General features: G+C 39.7%; 1 protein-coding gene across 1 annotated transcript in view; it reads right to left on the bottom strand.

Annotated features, from left to right (window-relative positions):
* KCNQ5 (potassium voltage-gated channel subfamily Q member 5) overlaps window positions 1–16,727 on the bottom strand; it is a 304,096-nt gene that overhangs the window by 62,582 nt on the left and 224,787 nt on the right. The window contains exon 4 of the mRNA XM_085316085.1: window positions 12,937–13,063. Coding sequence (XP_085172211.1) covers window positions 12,937–13,063 — 127 coding nt within the window. The remainder of the gene's footprint in view (window positions 1–12,936; window positions 13,064–16,727) is intronic.

The raw sequence follows: 16,727 nt of genomic DNA, 5'->3' as shown, positions 1-16,727 counted from the left end.
ACCACTTCACCCTCAGCTACCAGCCCACCTGCATTTCTATCTTAGCCTGCGAGGTGCTGCCGTGCCAGCAAGAGGCTCTCCATGTCTCAGAGAAGACCGGCGCTATTGTCTATACCATTTACTCCAGGTGGTGATCCGTGGCCCCTGCAAGGGCCACCCTATGACCACCCCCGAGCCTTCCCTACATGAGCGACGAGCAATGGGAAGGAGGAGACAGGAGCACTGCTCTGTGCCTGCCAGAGAGRGAAGAAACATGATCTGGTAACGCTCTCCCAAGTCCAAGGGGAGGCGATCCCAAAGTGAGATCTTAAACGCAGTCAATGTGAAGGTCAGATCTTCACCTTTGAGGGTTATCAGAACCATCCTAAAGGTAAAAAAAGGTAATCTTTCTTTAAGAGGAGATTACAGCTTCTAGGAGCCTGCTGCTTAAGTACTGGGGGTGGAAGGRAAGGGAGGAAGTTAAAATACAGATAATATTTGCTATCTAGAAATATGCCAATATTTCTATATAGCTGTATTAAACTTGAAATATAAATTCTGTAGCACTGTTAAACAATGTAATAATGTTGTTACATTGTAAAATCCTTCCTAACTACTGCATTTAACGCAGCATCTGTAAAAACAAGGAATTAAAAAAGTACCTTTTTTTCCCCACACAAATTTTTTTCTAGTGCAACAGTTTGAGGCTAACCATTTGGGGCATGATCATAAAAACAGAAATTGCCTATAATTTCCACTGGACTAGATGGGATCTGGATCAGATTCTGCCAATTAGGCTTTCCGTCACTTAAGCAATGCTGGTGGCAACATGTAGTTCTCTGCAGTGACGTAAAAGAACAGAAATGTCCATGGAAACTGAATTTCTTCAAGCCTTATGATGAGTTATAAGCTGGCTGCAAGGCTGGAYGAAGAGACAGAGCAATCAGTCTGACTGTACTGAGCACACCAATGGGCAAAGCTTGTATTTTAACCTGTCAGCACTGTCAGGTAACAGATTAAGGCTGAACTGATAACAGCTTCTTGGTTGCTATCTAGATAAAGCTACATTTGAAGAAACCAATGTTACACCCAAAACAAATGAAAATGCCTATTTCACTAAAAAACACATCCAATCAAAATGAAGTAAATATTATTAGCCTGACTATACCTAGGACCCTTATCCTGGCTGGAGAAGTTGCTCACATACAAATGACCTGAATAGAAATAAACTATTCTTCTGTGAGGATAGCAACAAAATCGCAACATAAAACAAGCATAACTAATAATTATAATAATGCTAGTTGAACTAAAAGCAGCAAAGACACTGAAAGACATACAGCAACTACAAGATAGCATGTTGTGGGCTTTCATGTTGCAGGTTGAATGTTAAAGGAACAAAGTAATCTGTGAACAAGGATTAGTAAAAATGTAATTATTACAGAATAAACATGAACAATGCAGTTGCCCATAGTACAATACCTACTGCGATCACTAAATTCCCCTTTTCCTCTAGGACTTTCAAATCATTCTAGGAAGATTCCTTCAATATACACCAAGCAGATAACTCACTTAGACTTCTTCAAATTTCATCGGTGTTTGTGGGGGTGATGGTGGCTGAGACATCACCCAAAACACAATTTGATCACCGAAAACCTGCGAGCGCAGGTAATTATGGCTCAGATAGTCAGATCTAGAACGGAGCACTGTATGACATAGGAAACCAAGGCATTAACGCTGAAATTTATGTCCACGTTCTGCAGCAGCACCCCTAAGGAAAGCAAGTACAGGCATGCTAGTAAAATAGAGACACACTAAAATTGATTTTTGAAATAAAGTGATACCACAAGCTAGAGTTACCACAGTCTCATGAGAGGTTGTATATATGCTCAGGACAGAGTAACAGGCAGTTGCAAAAGTCCAAAATAACAAACATCTAATATAGGACGCTATTACGGACCTATATGAAAACGTTTTTAAATGATTCAGATTTCTGCCTGGAGAATAGAATTCACTACTGCACTGAAGGAAATCTTGCACAGCCACTGCAGTAGCAATTCTTTTCAAAGACAGGCTAAGGAAAAGAGCCAAAAATTATTTGAGATGGGAGTTGTGAAGAACATCACACAACCAATGCATTTGTCGGCAGCCTTATATTGGAAAAGAAACCAGGAAAAAAGAATATTTCTTTGCATATCAACTAAGTTCTGAAATGTTATTCTCTTACATCATTACATACATACATACATACATACATATATATGTATATACATATATACATACATACATATATATATATGTATGTATGTATATATATATATACATATGTATATGTATGTATATGTGTGTGTATATATATATATATAGATGCCAAGAATGATAAAATTTGAAAAACAAACATGTTATTTTACTTCTGGGACTCCATTATACYGAGGTAGGCAGATGCATGATGCATATATTTGGCACAATCCTGTCTACCTCCTTATCTTCCACACTAGTGCTGTATGTTAGCAGCTACTTAATTTCGGAATAGAGAAGCATTGACACCTATCCGTGGATATTAAGAGCATCTGTACTATCTGCAGATATAAGGAGCATTCAGATTAGTAAGGCAGGATCTGAGCATCTGAAATCAAATAAAGAAAGGTAGTGAAAAGARGTACTATTTCTGTGAGCATCTTTGTGTACTGGGCACCTCTAGTAGCAATGAATTTAGAGTCATTCCCTAAAAATTGAATGTATCAAATCTAAACCCAGAAAATGTTAAATGCTGCTTGGCCTGTCAGCTGCTTACCTGATTCTTCCTGTACCTGTCCATGCCACTGAAACCTTGTGGCTCATAAGCAGCACTGGAAATTCTACCATCAATGTATTTTTCTGAGATTCACATATCAGAGATCATCAATCGTTTGAAAGACTCTGTAACTCATTTATAGAGTATGAGTGAGCATGGACAGAGAACCTYATTATTTCAAAATTATTAGACAGTCCACATTTGACTTCAGGAGACTCTCATCAAAGCTGAACCAAATTAAGGATTGCTAACCATTTTAATGSATGTACTAAACTTTATCCGTCTTAATCTGGGATGGACATAACTACATAACATTTGGGAAAATAATCTTCAATAGTTTCCTAAATAGGCTTCAAAGAAAGTAACTCTAATGTCATAAGTAAATTCTTTACAGCAAAAGGTCGCTGGCTTTTAACAGATTTTCAGTCATAAGCTATCTTCATTTTCTGATTCAGTTCTGTCCTCCACACTGCTGTGGTCTAAGCCATTTCTCCCATTCTAGTGCAGACCTCTTCTAATGTGTACTGCTGCAATTCTCACTTTACAAATGACTGATAGCTCACTGAATGAACAAAATTGGAGTTTCTCACATAGTAGATGAGTACCATTAACACCAGGTAGCAGGGTTAATCAGCAACTCCCTCTGGACCAGTTAAGAACTATTTATTGATGTTTGGATAGTTTCAACAGGGCTGAAAGATGGTAATTTTGTGCTCCAAACCTCCCAGAGCAAGAATTTAACCATACTTTATCCAGAAACCAGAAACTGGATTATCAGCTAATCTGTGTGTTTGGGAGAAAGAGTGCTTCTAATTTTGACAAAAGAAAGAACAGAAAATCCAGCTTTAATCTAATATATCTTTCTTCAGAAAAAAGGCATTGGTAAGTTTCTGTGAATGTTTTTCATTTCAATTACTTAATATTGTTCAATGAAAGATCATTTATTTCATCAGAAATTCTCCACTAGCTTTACTGACTTCCCTGATCACCAGAGATCTCAGCAGATACACATAACATGAATGCATAAAAACTTTGATCCCCAAACCAAAACCTCACGAAAATGAAACATGATACTGCCTACAACTCCTCCCCCATAGGAAAGGAAAAACCATTCATCAGGTGAGTAGGTGCTCCCTACTCAAAATAAAGATTGTGATAATAGTGTAAGAAAAAATGCCAATCAACAAATGGAGATTGCTGAATTCTTTAGCATATACCAGAAAGAAATTTCAGCATAAACTGGATCCTATCAAACTTGCAAATTTCTTCTGAGCAGCAAACAAATTCTGCAAAGACCAGAGCTTGATGTCTTTACTCATAGAAGACTGTATTATTCAATAGTGAAGGTACTTGCCAGCAAAAGTAAATGTGAAAGAATGAGACCTGTAGAAAATATTCAAATGATATGATATTTCTGACATGCTCTTAAAAATTGTACTGCCAAGATTGTCAAATGTGACATGTCACTAAATGTTAGTGCAGTGCAGTTTTAAAAATCTGCACAGTTGGGGACCAGTTTAAAGAGTATCTCTTTTTCTTTGTACATAGTCATGGCTGCTGAAATTATCTAAGGAAGTTTCACTTTTCAATCTTGGAAGGACGAATCTTTTCCTTTTACTTCAGTGGATAATTCTACTGAAGATAATCGGAGTATTTTATGGAATAAAGCATGTATCTAAAAAATGAGTTTAGCTAAGGCTGCCAGGAGAATGTTGCCAGAAGAGCACCCCAATAATGAATTTCTTCCTGCTGGAATCTGGTTTTGCTGGGATTTATTATCAGATATGATGTGAGATGTGTCTTTTTGGTCAAGCTTATACTTAATTCCAGACCAGCACTAGGTTATTTAGAGTTCAAATTGTACAAGAAAGGGGCTGTTTATATTGTTTATCATGAGCAACAGATTTGCTATCTATCTGTATTTAAACTATATATTCTGTTTAAATACTAAGATGATGGACATGCAACATATCACTGCATAAATATGTTGAATTAAAACAAATTAAAGGTTCAGCTGACCTTGTAACACACTAGATATGGATTTGTTTGTAAAGGTTTGACAGAAGTACTCTATGACAGTTCATTACTACTCTAATTAATGAAAAATAGACTCAGTAACATGCAATAGTCRCTGCTATCACTTAATGCTCTGAAACATAGTTTGCCAGCTATGAAGTTCAAGAGCCTGATTACAGATAATGGACTTAAGCTTCCTGTTAGGAATTTGTTCATTTTGCAGCCTCAACAGAATTTGAACTTGTGACATTTCCATCACACTGTAGCTTGATGAAAGGTAAAATAGAAGCAGCTGTGGGGAAACTACTGATGGCCTAACTGAAATCCATGAAATGTTTCACTGGACTGGACCATCAGTAAGTCTAGTTGCCCTGGAAAAAATATTATATTGCTAGAAGTGGGCTCAAATTTAAGGTGAAATCACTGCCAAATGGGAGTTTCAAAACCCCTAATTGAATCTATAATTTATATACCACTTAGGAACTAAAATTGTGTGCTCCAGTTGGAGAATGGACTAAAGAACTCTGCCCACAATAAAGGAAAGGCAACTAAATGACTATTGAAGATGGGAAAATACAATGCAAAGCAAGGAATAACAACTTTCCCTCTTAAGCTACATGTAATAGTGGCCATAATACAGCCAGAAGTTAGTGTGAAGTGCAGAGCTTGATAAGCAAAATACTATTGTAATCTAAAAGGGAGAATCAAGGCTATTCGTTGGATATGCACAGGAATGCAGGCTTCTTACAACCCAGAAAAATAAAGAACACATTTGGCATAATTACCTTATTAAAGTGAATTTGGAGGATAAAGAATAATAGGAAAAAAATGTTTGACTGGAAAGATGACTCTGTCGACTTCCTTTTCTGTGGGAAGCCCCTTCTCAGTGGTTAGTGCATTATGGTTACAAAATAATGAGATATGACACATTTCTGAAGCACAACTAGAAATGAACTTCACCGGACTTGATAAATCAGCAAAAACATGAAGGAAAGTCAGTCAGAGCTGAGCCAGGTATCTGATTGCTGCTTGCCACCAGATGTACCAGGGGGCATGGTTATATTGCTGCCTACAAAGACCACTCTCAGAAAAGCTTTCTGGAAAGGGTTATACAGAGTATTAACCGATCAGCTGATAACTTCAGCCACATGAGTGAGATATTTCAAGTGGGTCACTGAAGGCCACGACAAAGAGGAAAGTTGGTAGCAGGAACAGAGGGAGAAGCCTGGGAAACCATCCAAAACAAATCTACTGACTAAATCCCTTTCCCCTCAAATGTCAAGACAGGCACATAGGTGTGGTAATCTGGATGGAAAATGTACCTTTCAAGCTCAAACACCTAAACATTTATCCACCTAGACTTACGACAAATTGCAATAATACTAAACTTCAACTACACTTAAAACCCTCCTCATTATCAGGAACCACAGAGGAAAATCTTACCCATAACACAAATAAATGAATATTTACTCCCATGTGTTCATGCAGGAATACTTAAAAACAATAAACCCATAACTTCTACTGAAAATAGAAATATAAGTGTGGACAGGTCTATCCAATTCTTTCACCTAGAAAAGGAAAATGGGTGGATCAACTTAGATGTCTAAGTAGAATCAAGTGTGTTATTAAGTTTAATATAGCTATAACTAATGCTCAATCCTTTAAAATATCCCTTTCCTCCCAAAATAGAAATAATTTCATAGCATATTTCTATAGTGTGTTGTCTATAATGGAATAAATGTGCACTATGATAAAGTGTAGTCCGGAATGTGCAAGCTGGTAGTGGGTGTTGAAAATAGAAAGGCACATGCTGAAATAATTATTTTGTTATCCACATCTTTGCTTTTTCTTCATGATCTCCCCTCCGACATTATTTTTCTTTCTTCTAAATCATTTGCAGTCTGTTTCTTCTCTGATTCCTTTGTCTTTTTTTCCCCCAGAAAAATAGCTTTACTCTGCTCTGCAAATTCTCATTCAGTCCTTCTTGCCTCTCCAGCTACTCTCTGATCTATGCAGATCTGCTAGCTTCTTCACTGTTAAACCTCTGGACGCTGTTCAGTCTCTCTCTCCACTGCTTCCCCATCCTTGCACTGAAGAAGGTCACAACACAACAGTCTTTAGCCAAACCAGTAAGTGCCTTCTTCCTCTTCACTTGGTTTTTAAACAATGTAGTATGTTGTTATTACTGAGTTACCTCACTGGGCTTTCATTACTCTTTCCTTAAATAGGTCTGACGCTTGACATTCTCTTAAGTTTCTTTTTTTCCTGAATAACGCATTTTTTCTGCATGTTCTGCTTTGTACCACACATTACAAGGGCTGAGCGCTGAGTTCCTGTGCTGCTCCAGCTCCAGCAGTCGCCCTTTCAGCTATGGAGCACCCACTCACCTCTCCAGCCCACCTCTGCAGCTCATCTGAAGACTAGTCTTCCTGCATATGCTGGCCTCTGGTTCAAGAAAACATCCTCATGCTCACCTCTGCCTGCCCCTGAAGGTAACTCACCATCCTTCCCTTCACCTTTTCCAAGCTGCTGTCTTTGTGAAGGAAGACACATCTTTGCCGTGTTGGCAATGAACTGTCTCATAGTCTTATGCAATGGGATCCAGTCCATATACTGCAGCACATCTGTTCTGCTGTCACTGGAGGCAGTTAGCTGGTGCTAATAATCTCCAGTATTTGTAGGGAAGAGCACCCGTGTGCTGTTCACTTGCCCTTGCTGGGCTTTCTCTTGCAAACAGTAACACTCTCCCCCACCAAGTCTCTTACACGTACAATGGATAGAAAGAAGGACCTCTGAAAGCCTAAGAAAGAGATCCTGCCTGGGAGAGGTCAGACAAGCAAGTGAGGCTGACGGGATCTTACACTTCTGACCCACAGTTTGTGATTTATTAGTTTTAGTTATTTTTCTGTCATTGCACTGTGTGGGAGTCCATGATACATACTAGGATTTCATTGATGCTAGGTGCTGTACAAAACCAGATATGTTCTTGTGGCATTTAAAGTTGCAGGACATGGCTCAGTTTTCACAGAATCATAGAATCAGTAAGGTTGGAAGGGACCTCTGGAGATCATCTAGTTCAACCTCCCTGCTCAGCAGGGTCACCTAGAGCATGTTAGACAGGGATGCATCCAGGCAGGCCTTGAAGATCTCCAGAGAAGGAGACTCCACAACCTCTCTGGGCAACCTGTGCCAGTGCTCTGTCACTCTCACAGAGAAGAAATTCCCCCTCACGGTCAGGTGGAACTTCCTGTGCTTCAATTTCTGCCCATTGCCTCTTGTCCTGTCACATGGGACAACTCAAAAGAGTTTGTCCCCATCTCCTTGACACCCTCCCTTCAGGTACTTATCTACATTGATAAGATCCCCCCTCAGGCTTCTCTTCCCCAGGCTGAAGAGGCCCAGCTCTCGCAGCCGTTCCTCAKAGGGCAGGTGCTCCAGCCCTCTGATCATCTTTGTAGCCCTATGCTGGACTCTCTCCAGTAGCTCCATGTCTCTCTTGTACTGGGMARCCCAGAACTGGACACAGCACTCCAGATGARGCCTCCCCAGGGCTGAACAGAGGGGCAGGATCACCTCCCTTCACCTGCTGGCAACACTCTTCCTAATGCAGCCCAGGAGACCATTGGCCTTCCTGGCCACAAGGGCACRTTGCTGGCTCATGGTCRACTTGTCATCYACCAGCRSTCYCAGGTCTTTCTCTGCAGAGCTGCTCTCCASCAGGTCAGCCCCCAGCTTGGACTGGTGCCTAGGGTTATTTCTCCCCAGGTGCAGGACTCTGCACTTGCCCTTGTTGAACCTCAGGAGGTTCCTCCGTCCAGTTCTCCAGCATGTCCAGGTCTTTCTGAATGGCAGCACAGCCCTCGGGTGTATCAGTCACTCCTCCCAGCTTGGGATCATCAGCAAACTTGCTGAGGAGGCACTCTGTCCCCTCATCCAGGTCGTTGATGAAGAAGTTGAACAGGATGGGGACTCAGTACTGAGCCCTGGGGGACGCCACTAGCCACAGGCCTCCAACTAGACTCCACGCCACTGACAACGACCCTCTGAGCTCTGCCTTTCAGCCAGTTCTCAATCTGCCTCACTGGTGACTCATCTAACGCACCCTTCCTGAGCTTCTCTAGGAGGATGTTATGGGAGACAGTGTCAAAAGCCTTGCTGAAGTCAAGGTACACAACGTCCACTGCTCTGCCCTCATCTACCCAGCCAGTCATTCCAACATGGAAGGTTATCAGATTGGTTAAGCAGGATTTCCTCTTGGTGAATCCATGCTGACTACTCCTGATCACCTTCTTTTCCTCCATATGTCTGGAGATGACATCCAGAATGAGCTGTCATTCTGTGATGGTGAAGCCTCCCAAACTGACAGCACATGACTGAGGCCAGAAGTTTATTTTTTTTCAGGTCACATGCGATGGCAGGAGAACCATTGCCAACAGAGAAAGGATAATGGCTTCATCACTGAATTCTGTGCCTCTGGCTGGCTTTGCAGAAAGGAGGTGCCATGTTTTCTTCCTGATCAGCAGACATGTCCCCTTTTATCCCAGGGACCTTCAGCAAGCATGGCTCCTCCTGAGGGATAGGGCTCCTCCACTGGCATCTGAGTTACTGGAACCCCAGAGGGAGCCCTGATGACTGCATTATAAAGCAGCAACATTGCTCTCTTGTGCTAACATCCAAGCTTCAGTATGATAAGCCTGTGATCTATGGAAAATTAGAATCTTACAGAAGTAAATAGATTTTTAAGTACATCAACATCCCTGGCAGGGTGTGCATGGTATGCTCCATGCCTTACATACAGAGGCTCATATAGAAACAGAGAAAATGAGGGAAGGCAGGCAACTCTTGATCCTGATCTAAAACAAAACATCAGTCAAGGTTTAGTGCTGCAGTATTATTTGCATTTACACAGAGACAAAGAAGGGTACAAAACTGACAAATAGTCTTGATGGATATCTTTCCTTACCCAGTTGCACACAGAGGTGCTTGACGAACTAATTTGTCAGTGTAGTGATGATGTAGGCACGCTAATGTAAGCACAGAGCTTTGGCCCCGAATAATGCTTTTCTGGTAGGTTATTAATAGAAAAAAAAATAAAGACTTTCTGATTGTGACCCTTGAGGTAATCCTCAAATTTATTATTTCTAGCTCTTAGGCTGTTCCTCTATGTGATTTGTGTTTGACCACAAAAATAATCAGGGAACTGATCTGCTGCGAACATATAGGAAAATTTAATTAATAGTAAACAGACTAAGTATTTTAAAATATTATTGTTTCRCTGTAATAATAAGCAGAATGAATAAGTGAATGGATGAATAAATAAACAATTAAATACACAAAAATAAAATGCTGAAACTGGCCATTGCTTTTAAGGAGACCTGTGTGCCCCCCCAAACTGCCTCTTCTCCAGGCTGGACAAGCCCAGCTCCCTCAGCTTCTCTTAATCAGGCAAGTGCTCCAGCCCTGACCATCTTGGTGGTCTTCCCTAAACTCACTCCAGTTTATTCACGTTCTTCCTATACTAGGAGGTCTAAAACAGGCTGCAGTATCCCAGGCATGGTCCGATGATTGCTGACTAGAAAGGCATAACGACTTCCCTCAATCGAATGGTTGGTTAATACAGCCCAGGATGTTGCTGGCCTGGTTTGCTGCTAGGACACACACCACAACAACTGCAAAGTCTGGGTGTCAGGCAAATATTTAACCTCTGTGGCAAGAGTTGTAAGACAACTCGCTAAAGGCTCTCCCTTAAAAGATCAAATCTGGAAAGACATTGAGCTCCCTTCAGAGATGCTACAGTCCAGAAACGGACAAAAAAACAACAGTAAAAGAGGAAACACACAGCGTAATGGTAAGAAATACCATTTCACTAGGCACTTTATAGAATATTGTAGAACAAGGTTTCCCAGGAAGATGTCCACGAGAGAAGGCCTTCTGGCTGCTAGTTCGTTCTGTGAGCAAATATCAGAGTCTCAAGGGGGGACAGCGGAGAGAAGACGCTTTTAAGGCTAGAGATGGCCTGCATAAACACAGGAGCAACCAGGAGAGCAGACGGATCCAGAGCAAGGAGAAAAAACTGTAATCGAGTCAAGTAAACCCAACGCTCACTGGGCCCTGAGCCAGGAAATCTGCCTGAACTCTTACACAAATAGTAGGAGGGTCGCTAGGAGCTGCTTAAAGGAAAGGGGAAAAATCTACGTCAGTCACCCTTGTGATAACATACAGAGTTTTGAACAAGAAAGAACCTTCATTCATTTTTGCTGGGAATTAACACTTAAGACTGAAGTAAATCACTGTCAGAAAACTTGCCAGTCGGACGGAGACAGGAAAAGGAGGAGAAATGAAAGCTGAACTGAACAAACTGTTAGTGTTTCCACACAAAAGCATTTCAAGAGAGCAGCAAAACAGTCTGCTGTTTCAAATGTTTCTAATAAGTTCGAATGCTCAAATGTTTCATATGTTTCCAGTAAGTTCTAAATGTTCAATGTAGGTTAATTTTATTAAATTAACAGTCTGGTCCTTTCTTACGATTATGTGCTCAAAAAACCTGATTACTGGAAAGCTTCCCATGCACCGCAAAATCTTGAAATAATTGCAAGTTCAGTTAAGAAGGGTAGCAATGTTTGTTGATGCCAGGGAAAGTGAATGTCTGAATTTCTAACTTTCCCTTGACACATTGCCTGGTAAAGGCTGGGAAGATTTCTGAATCCTCTTTCCACTTTCTTTTTAGCCAAGTGTGGGAATGTTGGGGCAAATCTGTGACCATAGGGCTGGCTGGGTCTGGTAACATACTCACAGATCTCCCATTATTCCTGGAAAAAAGCAGGTGCCAATCCTGATACTTGCTCCTCTCCTGCAGTGCTACAAAATAGCTTTGGTGGGGTGATTTTTTTCTGTGGAGGAGACAATCTGAGCCTCCTTTCCACCTACCTGTGCACCTCTTGCTAAAGGCCCTTTCTCCAAACCAGGAATCCCTCCACGAGACAAGATGTGGATTCACCAGGGCAGAAGGCACCAAGTGTGCTTCAGGTACTTGCACCACTCAGCACACAAGCCTGCTACATCACCAGGCACTGCACAACTCTTTCCAGATCAGGGCTACATTCACCTTCACAAAGTTACAGTTATTCCTTGTTTACACAGAGACCTTTGGGGTATTGCTGCTATRGGTGTGTGACGCCGTTGTGCTACCTGGTGCATAGCTGCATGGGAAAATGAGTCTCCTGTCCCAACCACCTCATAATTTAATGAAGCCAGATGAAATTAAAAGCTGGAGAGGGGAAGGAGGTTGAGACAGAAGGTGGAAAGTTGAGATACTGAKGTTCCACAGATGTCCTCTACAAAGCAGTTGTCCCAAACCATTAGAAAAATAACAAATTACCAGATGAATTTGGTTACCCATCCTTGTTTTCTGCTATTAGTGGGAAACCAATTTCTTACAGATTCTTTTTAAAAAATAGAGATTTGAGTGGTTGTGGACTTATTTATTCATTCTCAGAGAGACTGTCTAGAGCAAGGAAGAAGAGGAAGAGACTCTTGAAACAGTTGTAGAAGYAGTATGTTATCTCCTATGCCAGAGTCACTGGCACAGCTGCTACCTGGACTCTCATGCAGGGACAGGAGGAAGAAGTAGCATTGTCAGATGACAGCATGATATATGCTCCTAAGTAGGTTTTCAAATTTAATGAAGTGTATGCACATCTTATCTGTGGCCACAGAAGGTTCAATAAAGAGAACATGCAATGCATGCACATATATATATGTGGCATGTACACAGAGGTATATTTAAGTTATCTAATACTCATGGCCTTAACTGCACACAGCTCCTGTGAATCTCAAGGAGATTGTGATTTTCAAGGACATCAGTTCTCAAACTCTCATTTTTCCAATATACATGTCTAAGCAGCTATATGAGCTGCTTAGAAAAAAGTCCTTTGGTGAATACAAGAATAACCAACTGACTGGTAGTAAGGGCCTTTGTATCTAGAGAGGCCTTGGGCAGATGGCAGTCGAGACACAACTATTCTGGATTTATATCAGGCTAACCATGAACAGAATCTGCTTCCATTTTTTTTTTCATTTAGAAGCAAAATGAATAGCATGGTGGGAGCTTTCATTTTTACCTTAAAAAAAACTAGGGCTGGRACACTCACCTATCACACAGAATGGTTTCCTTGCAAAGCGCAGTCTTCCTTGCCATCCTCGGTATCGACAACAGCATCCAGCAGACCAGATACGAATAATAAATTCCAAACCAAAGACAACAATCATGACAAACTCCTAGAAAGGCAAATAAGAAAAATATCTGTTACTGATAACCAACATCCAGGCACCAAGAAACATYTGATAAATGTATGTGTCTAGCAGCCTGTGGTGAGCGGTCGTTCTCCAGAACGGTTGCGTGTCCACTTGGTAGAAACAGGCCCCAAAGGTTCCTGGTGAAGGGCCCACGTCAGCAACACTAACTATCTGCTGAAATCAGCTACTTAATGTGAGAGACCAGAGGGCTGAATCCTACACAAACAATATGAAAGTAAAATACTCTGTGACTTTGGATATTGAGGATCAGACCACAGGTGATTTAGAGTTACCAAAGGTGATATGTTACAGCTGTAAAATTAGTTCTTATTAAAAAGGCTGAGTGTTTTTATAGATACATTCGTATTTTACTCCACAGTAACAATATATAAGTAAAGATTGTGATGATGCAGAAATAGCAGTTAGGAAATAATTTATTTCCCAAAGTAGGTTAAGGTACATSCAATTGTTGTTATATTCAATTGTATGTAATTGTTTCTAAGATAAATGTTCAAACTAGGTGTAACTTTCCCTGGACAACTGTGCAAACAAAAACATCTAAAAATTGCACCTTGTTTGTCTAATTTTCCTTTCTTTCACACTGGAACCTTTTTTAAGACTGTTCATTTCAAAAACATCAATCTGTATTTATGGCATTTTTATTGGAATAAATTCTGTTTTCAGTACAACAGTGAGGTCAACTGAATTGCAGCAATAGAGTTTGGAGCAGAATTCAGCTTCTCCATATCTTAAGGAAATCTGAATCCCTATAAGAGGCAGTGAAATAGTATATACATACTGGTATGGAGCTATAAACTTAATTTAGATATTCTGGAATGCCATCATAATGTTATGGATTTTGGAATGCTAAAACAAAAATTTGTGTGTTAACTAAAAGAAGTAGAAAAGTACTTGAAGGAGCTTATTAAGCAGCTCATCGAAAAGAAGAAGATGAAAGTTGTATTTTACTTGGCAGCTGAATGCATTTCTATGTCCAGGAGAAAGCTGTTCCTTGTCAGCCAATTCATTTGTTATTCCTACAGGATGAAGACTAGTGTGGTGCCAGTAAGAAAGCATTGAAAATAAATTACATAGAGAAATATTTGCAATTTGTTCCCAAAAAATAATTTGCATKTTTTTAGTCTGTAAGAGACTAAAACTGTGGAAATCAATAAACTGGTAAATATGACATATGTCAACTCAGGCATTAATTTACCTAAACTAAGGTTATTATTAATATTGTGTCATGTAATGATGCCTTACCAGCTTATGATTAATGGCTGCACACTGAAATGTTGTGAATCTAATTTGCTTTTCTTTTCACAGAGCAATTTGAAAACATAGTATTCTGTCCCAAAATATGTCAGCTTGTTATAACTACATTGCACTGATAGGGATTTTAGAATCTTCTTCAGCATCTTCATTTCCAATTGTGTAAATTCTGTATTGAATTTATAAATCACAAAAGCAAAACGAGATCCTTTTGCTAAAATGCACCTAAATAAAAGATTGGTTGTATTTTTTGTTGGAAAAAGAACACATGGGAAAAATGACTGTGATTATTTAGAGTTTTTTTATTCATTCTCCCTCAGCAAATTTCAACTTAATTCCATGGACAGAGTTATTGCACAAATTTAGAAAGGATTATGTGTAAAATTGAAAAAGTTCTGCATATACTACCAATAATTCTTACTAGCAGGTTACCACGTGGTACATTTGCTTGTAGGAAATTGTAGGCCAAGAATGAAATGGACAAGAAGGCAAGCAAAAAAAAGAAAGAACGCGCATTTTAGTCATTTACCTACCACTTTTATAGCGTGAACTGTTAAAYCTGGTTTACGCATTGTTAGATGATGTCTCTGAATTTACTGCAGTTTATGGCCAGCATCCAGGCCACTTGACATCTGATTCTCTTAAAGAAATTGCTTCTTTGGGACAGGGATAAGAGAGACAGGAGGGAAAGACGGCGAAGCAMGAAACATTTTCTTGCTGCCAGTGAAACCTTTTCCGTGTTAAAACCTCTTCACATTTCATTTGACTGCAAGTTTCTAGTTTCCCTGAAAACGTGCTGCGTGTACAGATGCASGCAGGACACCTCCTGCACAGTAAGTGCCCTGCAGTTGTCCCAGGCGCCTTTCACCTCCTCTGGGAAGTGCGCCGCTATTTTGCGGACCCCCCATATCAGCCCGATGGAGAAGGGGCAAGAGCGTAAAGCATTTAATGATTGTGGAAGGTCTATTTTATAGCCTCACTCGAGTTAAATTAATAGCACAAATTTGCTTATAGAAGTTGAAAAGTGTTAATTTTTTGGTAGTTTAATGTTCTGGTTCCTATTAGTGCTACGCAGTTTGGTAGTCATTATCCACATTAGCATTAGTGAGGGCTGTTTCTAGGTTTGCTCAGTTATACAAAGATGAAAAAGTCATTGCATGCGTAAAGCTTGTGTTTGAAAATCTTTTGTAGTATATGCTCAGGTAGAAGTTCTATTTCTCTCCCCCTCTCACCCCAACACACGTGCATATATATATATATGTACTCCAATGAAGATTCATGGAGATACGTATTCTGAGGGAGAAAAAGGACGAAAGGATGTTTTATCTTTTTTGAGGGATAGGCGGAAGAATATAAGATTTTTCTGGGAGAAACAATTTGAAATATCTTTGCTCATTCCTTGAGAAAAATATTTACCATTCGTAGCAACATTTTTTTAAAAAAACAAATTATACATAGTGATAGCCTCTCAAAAGTAACTGAAGTTTCTACTAATTAAGTAAAATTTAAAAATAACCATTGTAGGTACACCACAGTTATATTAGTCACTTACTATAGCAGGTGTAGATACATTAAATATGTCTCTGCATTGAAATGCTACAAAAAATTGCATGGTCCCTACTCTGATTTAAAACCCCCTTATTTTTCTACTCAAGATTTTTTCTTAATATATCAGATTTATGGAGGTCTTTAAAATGCAGTAGAAGGTATAATAACATGAAAGCCATTGAATAGGCTGGAGATGAGATTTCACACTTCTTGCGTTTTCTGAAACAGTGATATTCCAACATGATCTTTTATATCCTGGCTACCCTTCCACAAAGAACAACCGATTTTAAAGTGAATATCATCATGAATAAAGTCTACAAGATTAGGCTGTTTTTGATGCTTCACTGTAGAATTTCTGTGAATAACTGGTAATGATAAAATTCACAGAAAATTCACCTGATTCTGACTCTGCTGATACCACAAACAACTTGAACTCAGCTTCCTGATGTCAAAGGCATTTTGTTTGTGTAAAACATGTACAAGCTGGATTTTCAGGTCATTCTTAAAATTATAAAATTATGATTCTGAAATAAATTCTGACTTATTGATTGAGCTGGTCAAAAGCTTTCTTGAAATATCTTCTTCCCAGAAAATGTAAATGCATTGAAACAGAAATTCTTCATAGATGTATATGTAACAGCTTTGTTCTGATATTTTTGGTTGGTTGGTCCAGGTTGAAACCAGAGAGACACATAGAATCCTCCACCACTGCGAAGTAAGTAATGTTTTAGTAATCAGTGCACTTAGTCACGATGYAGCATCAAATCTCTGTCAAGCTTAGTTCAGGCCAGGCAATAACATTATTTTTTCCTACAGTAGCTGCACA

The sequence above is a fragment of the Rhea americana genome, unplaced genomic scaffold, assembly GCF_003343005.1.
Source record: "Rhea americana isolate MKP2758 unplaced genomic scaffold, rheAme1 scaffold_45, whole genome shotgun sequence".
NCBI lineage: Eukaryota > Metazoa > Chordata > Aves > Rheiformes > Rheidae > Rhea > Rhea americana.
Note: the sequence above shows the minus strand (reverse complement) of the source record. Positions and strands in the feature narration are given on the sequence as shown.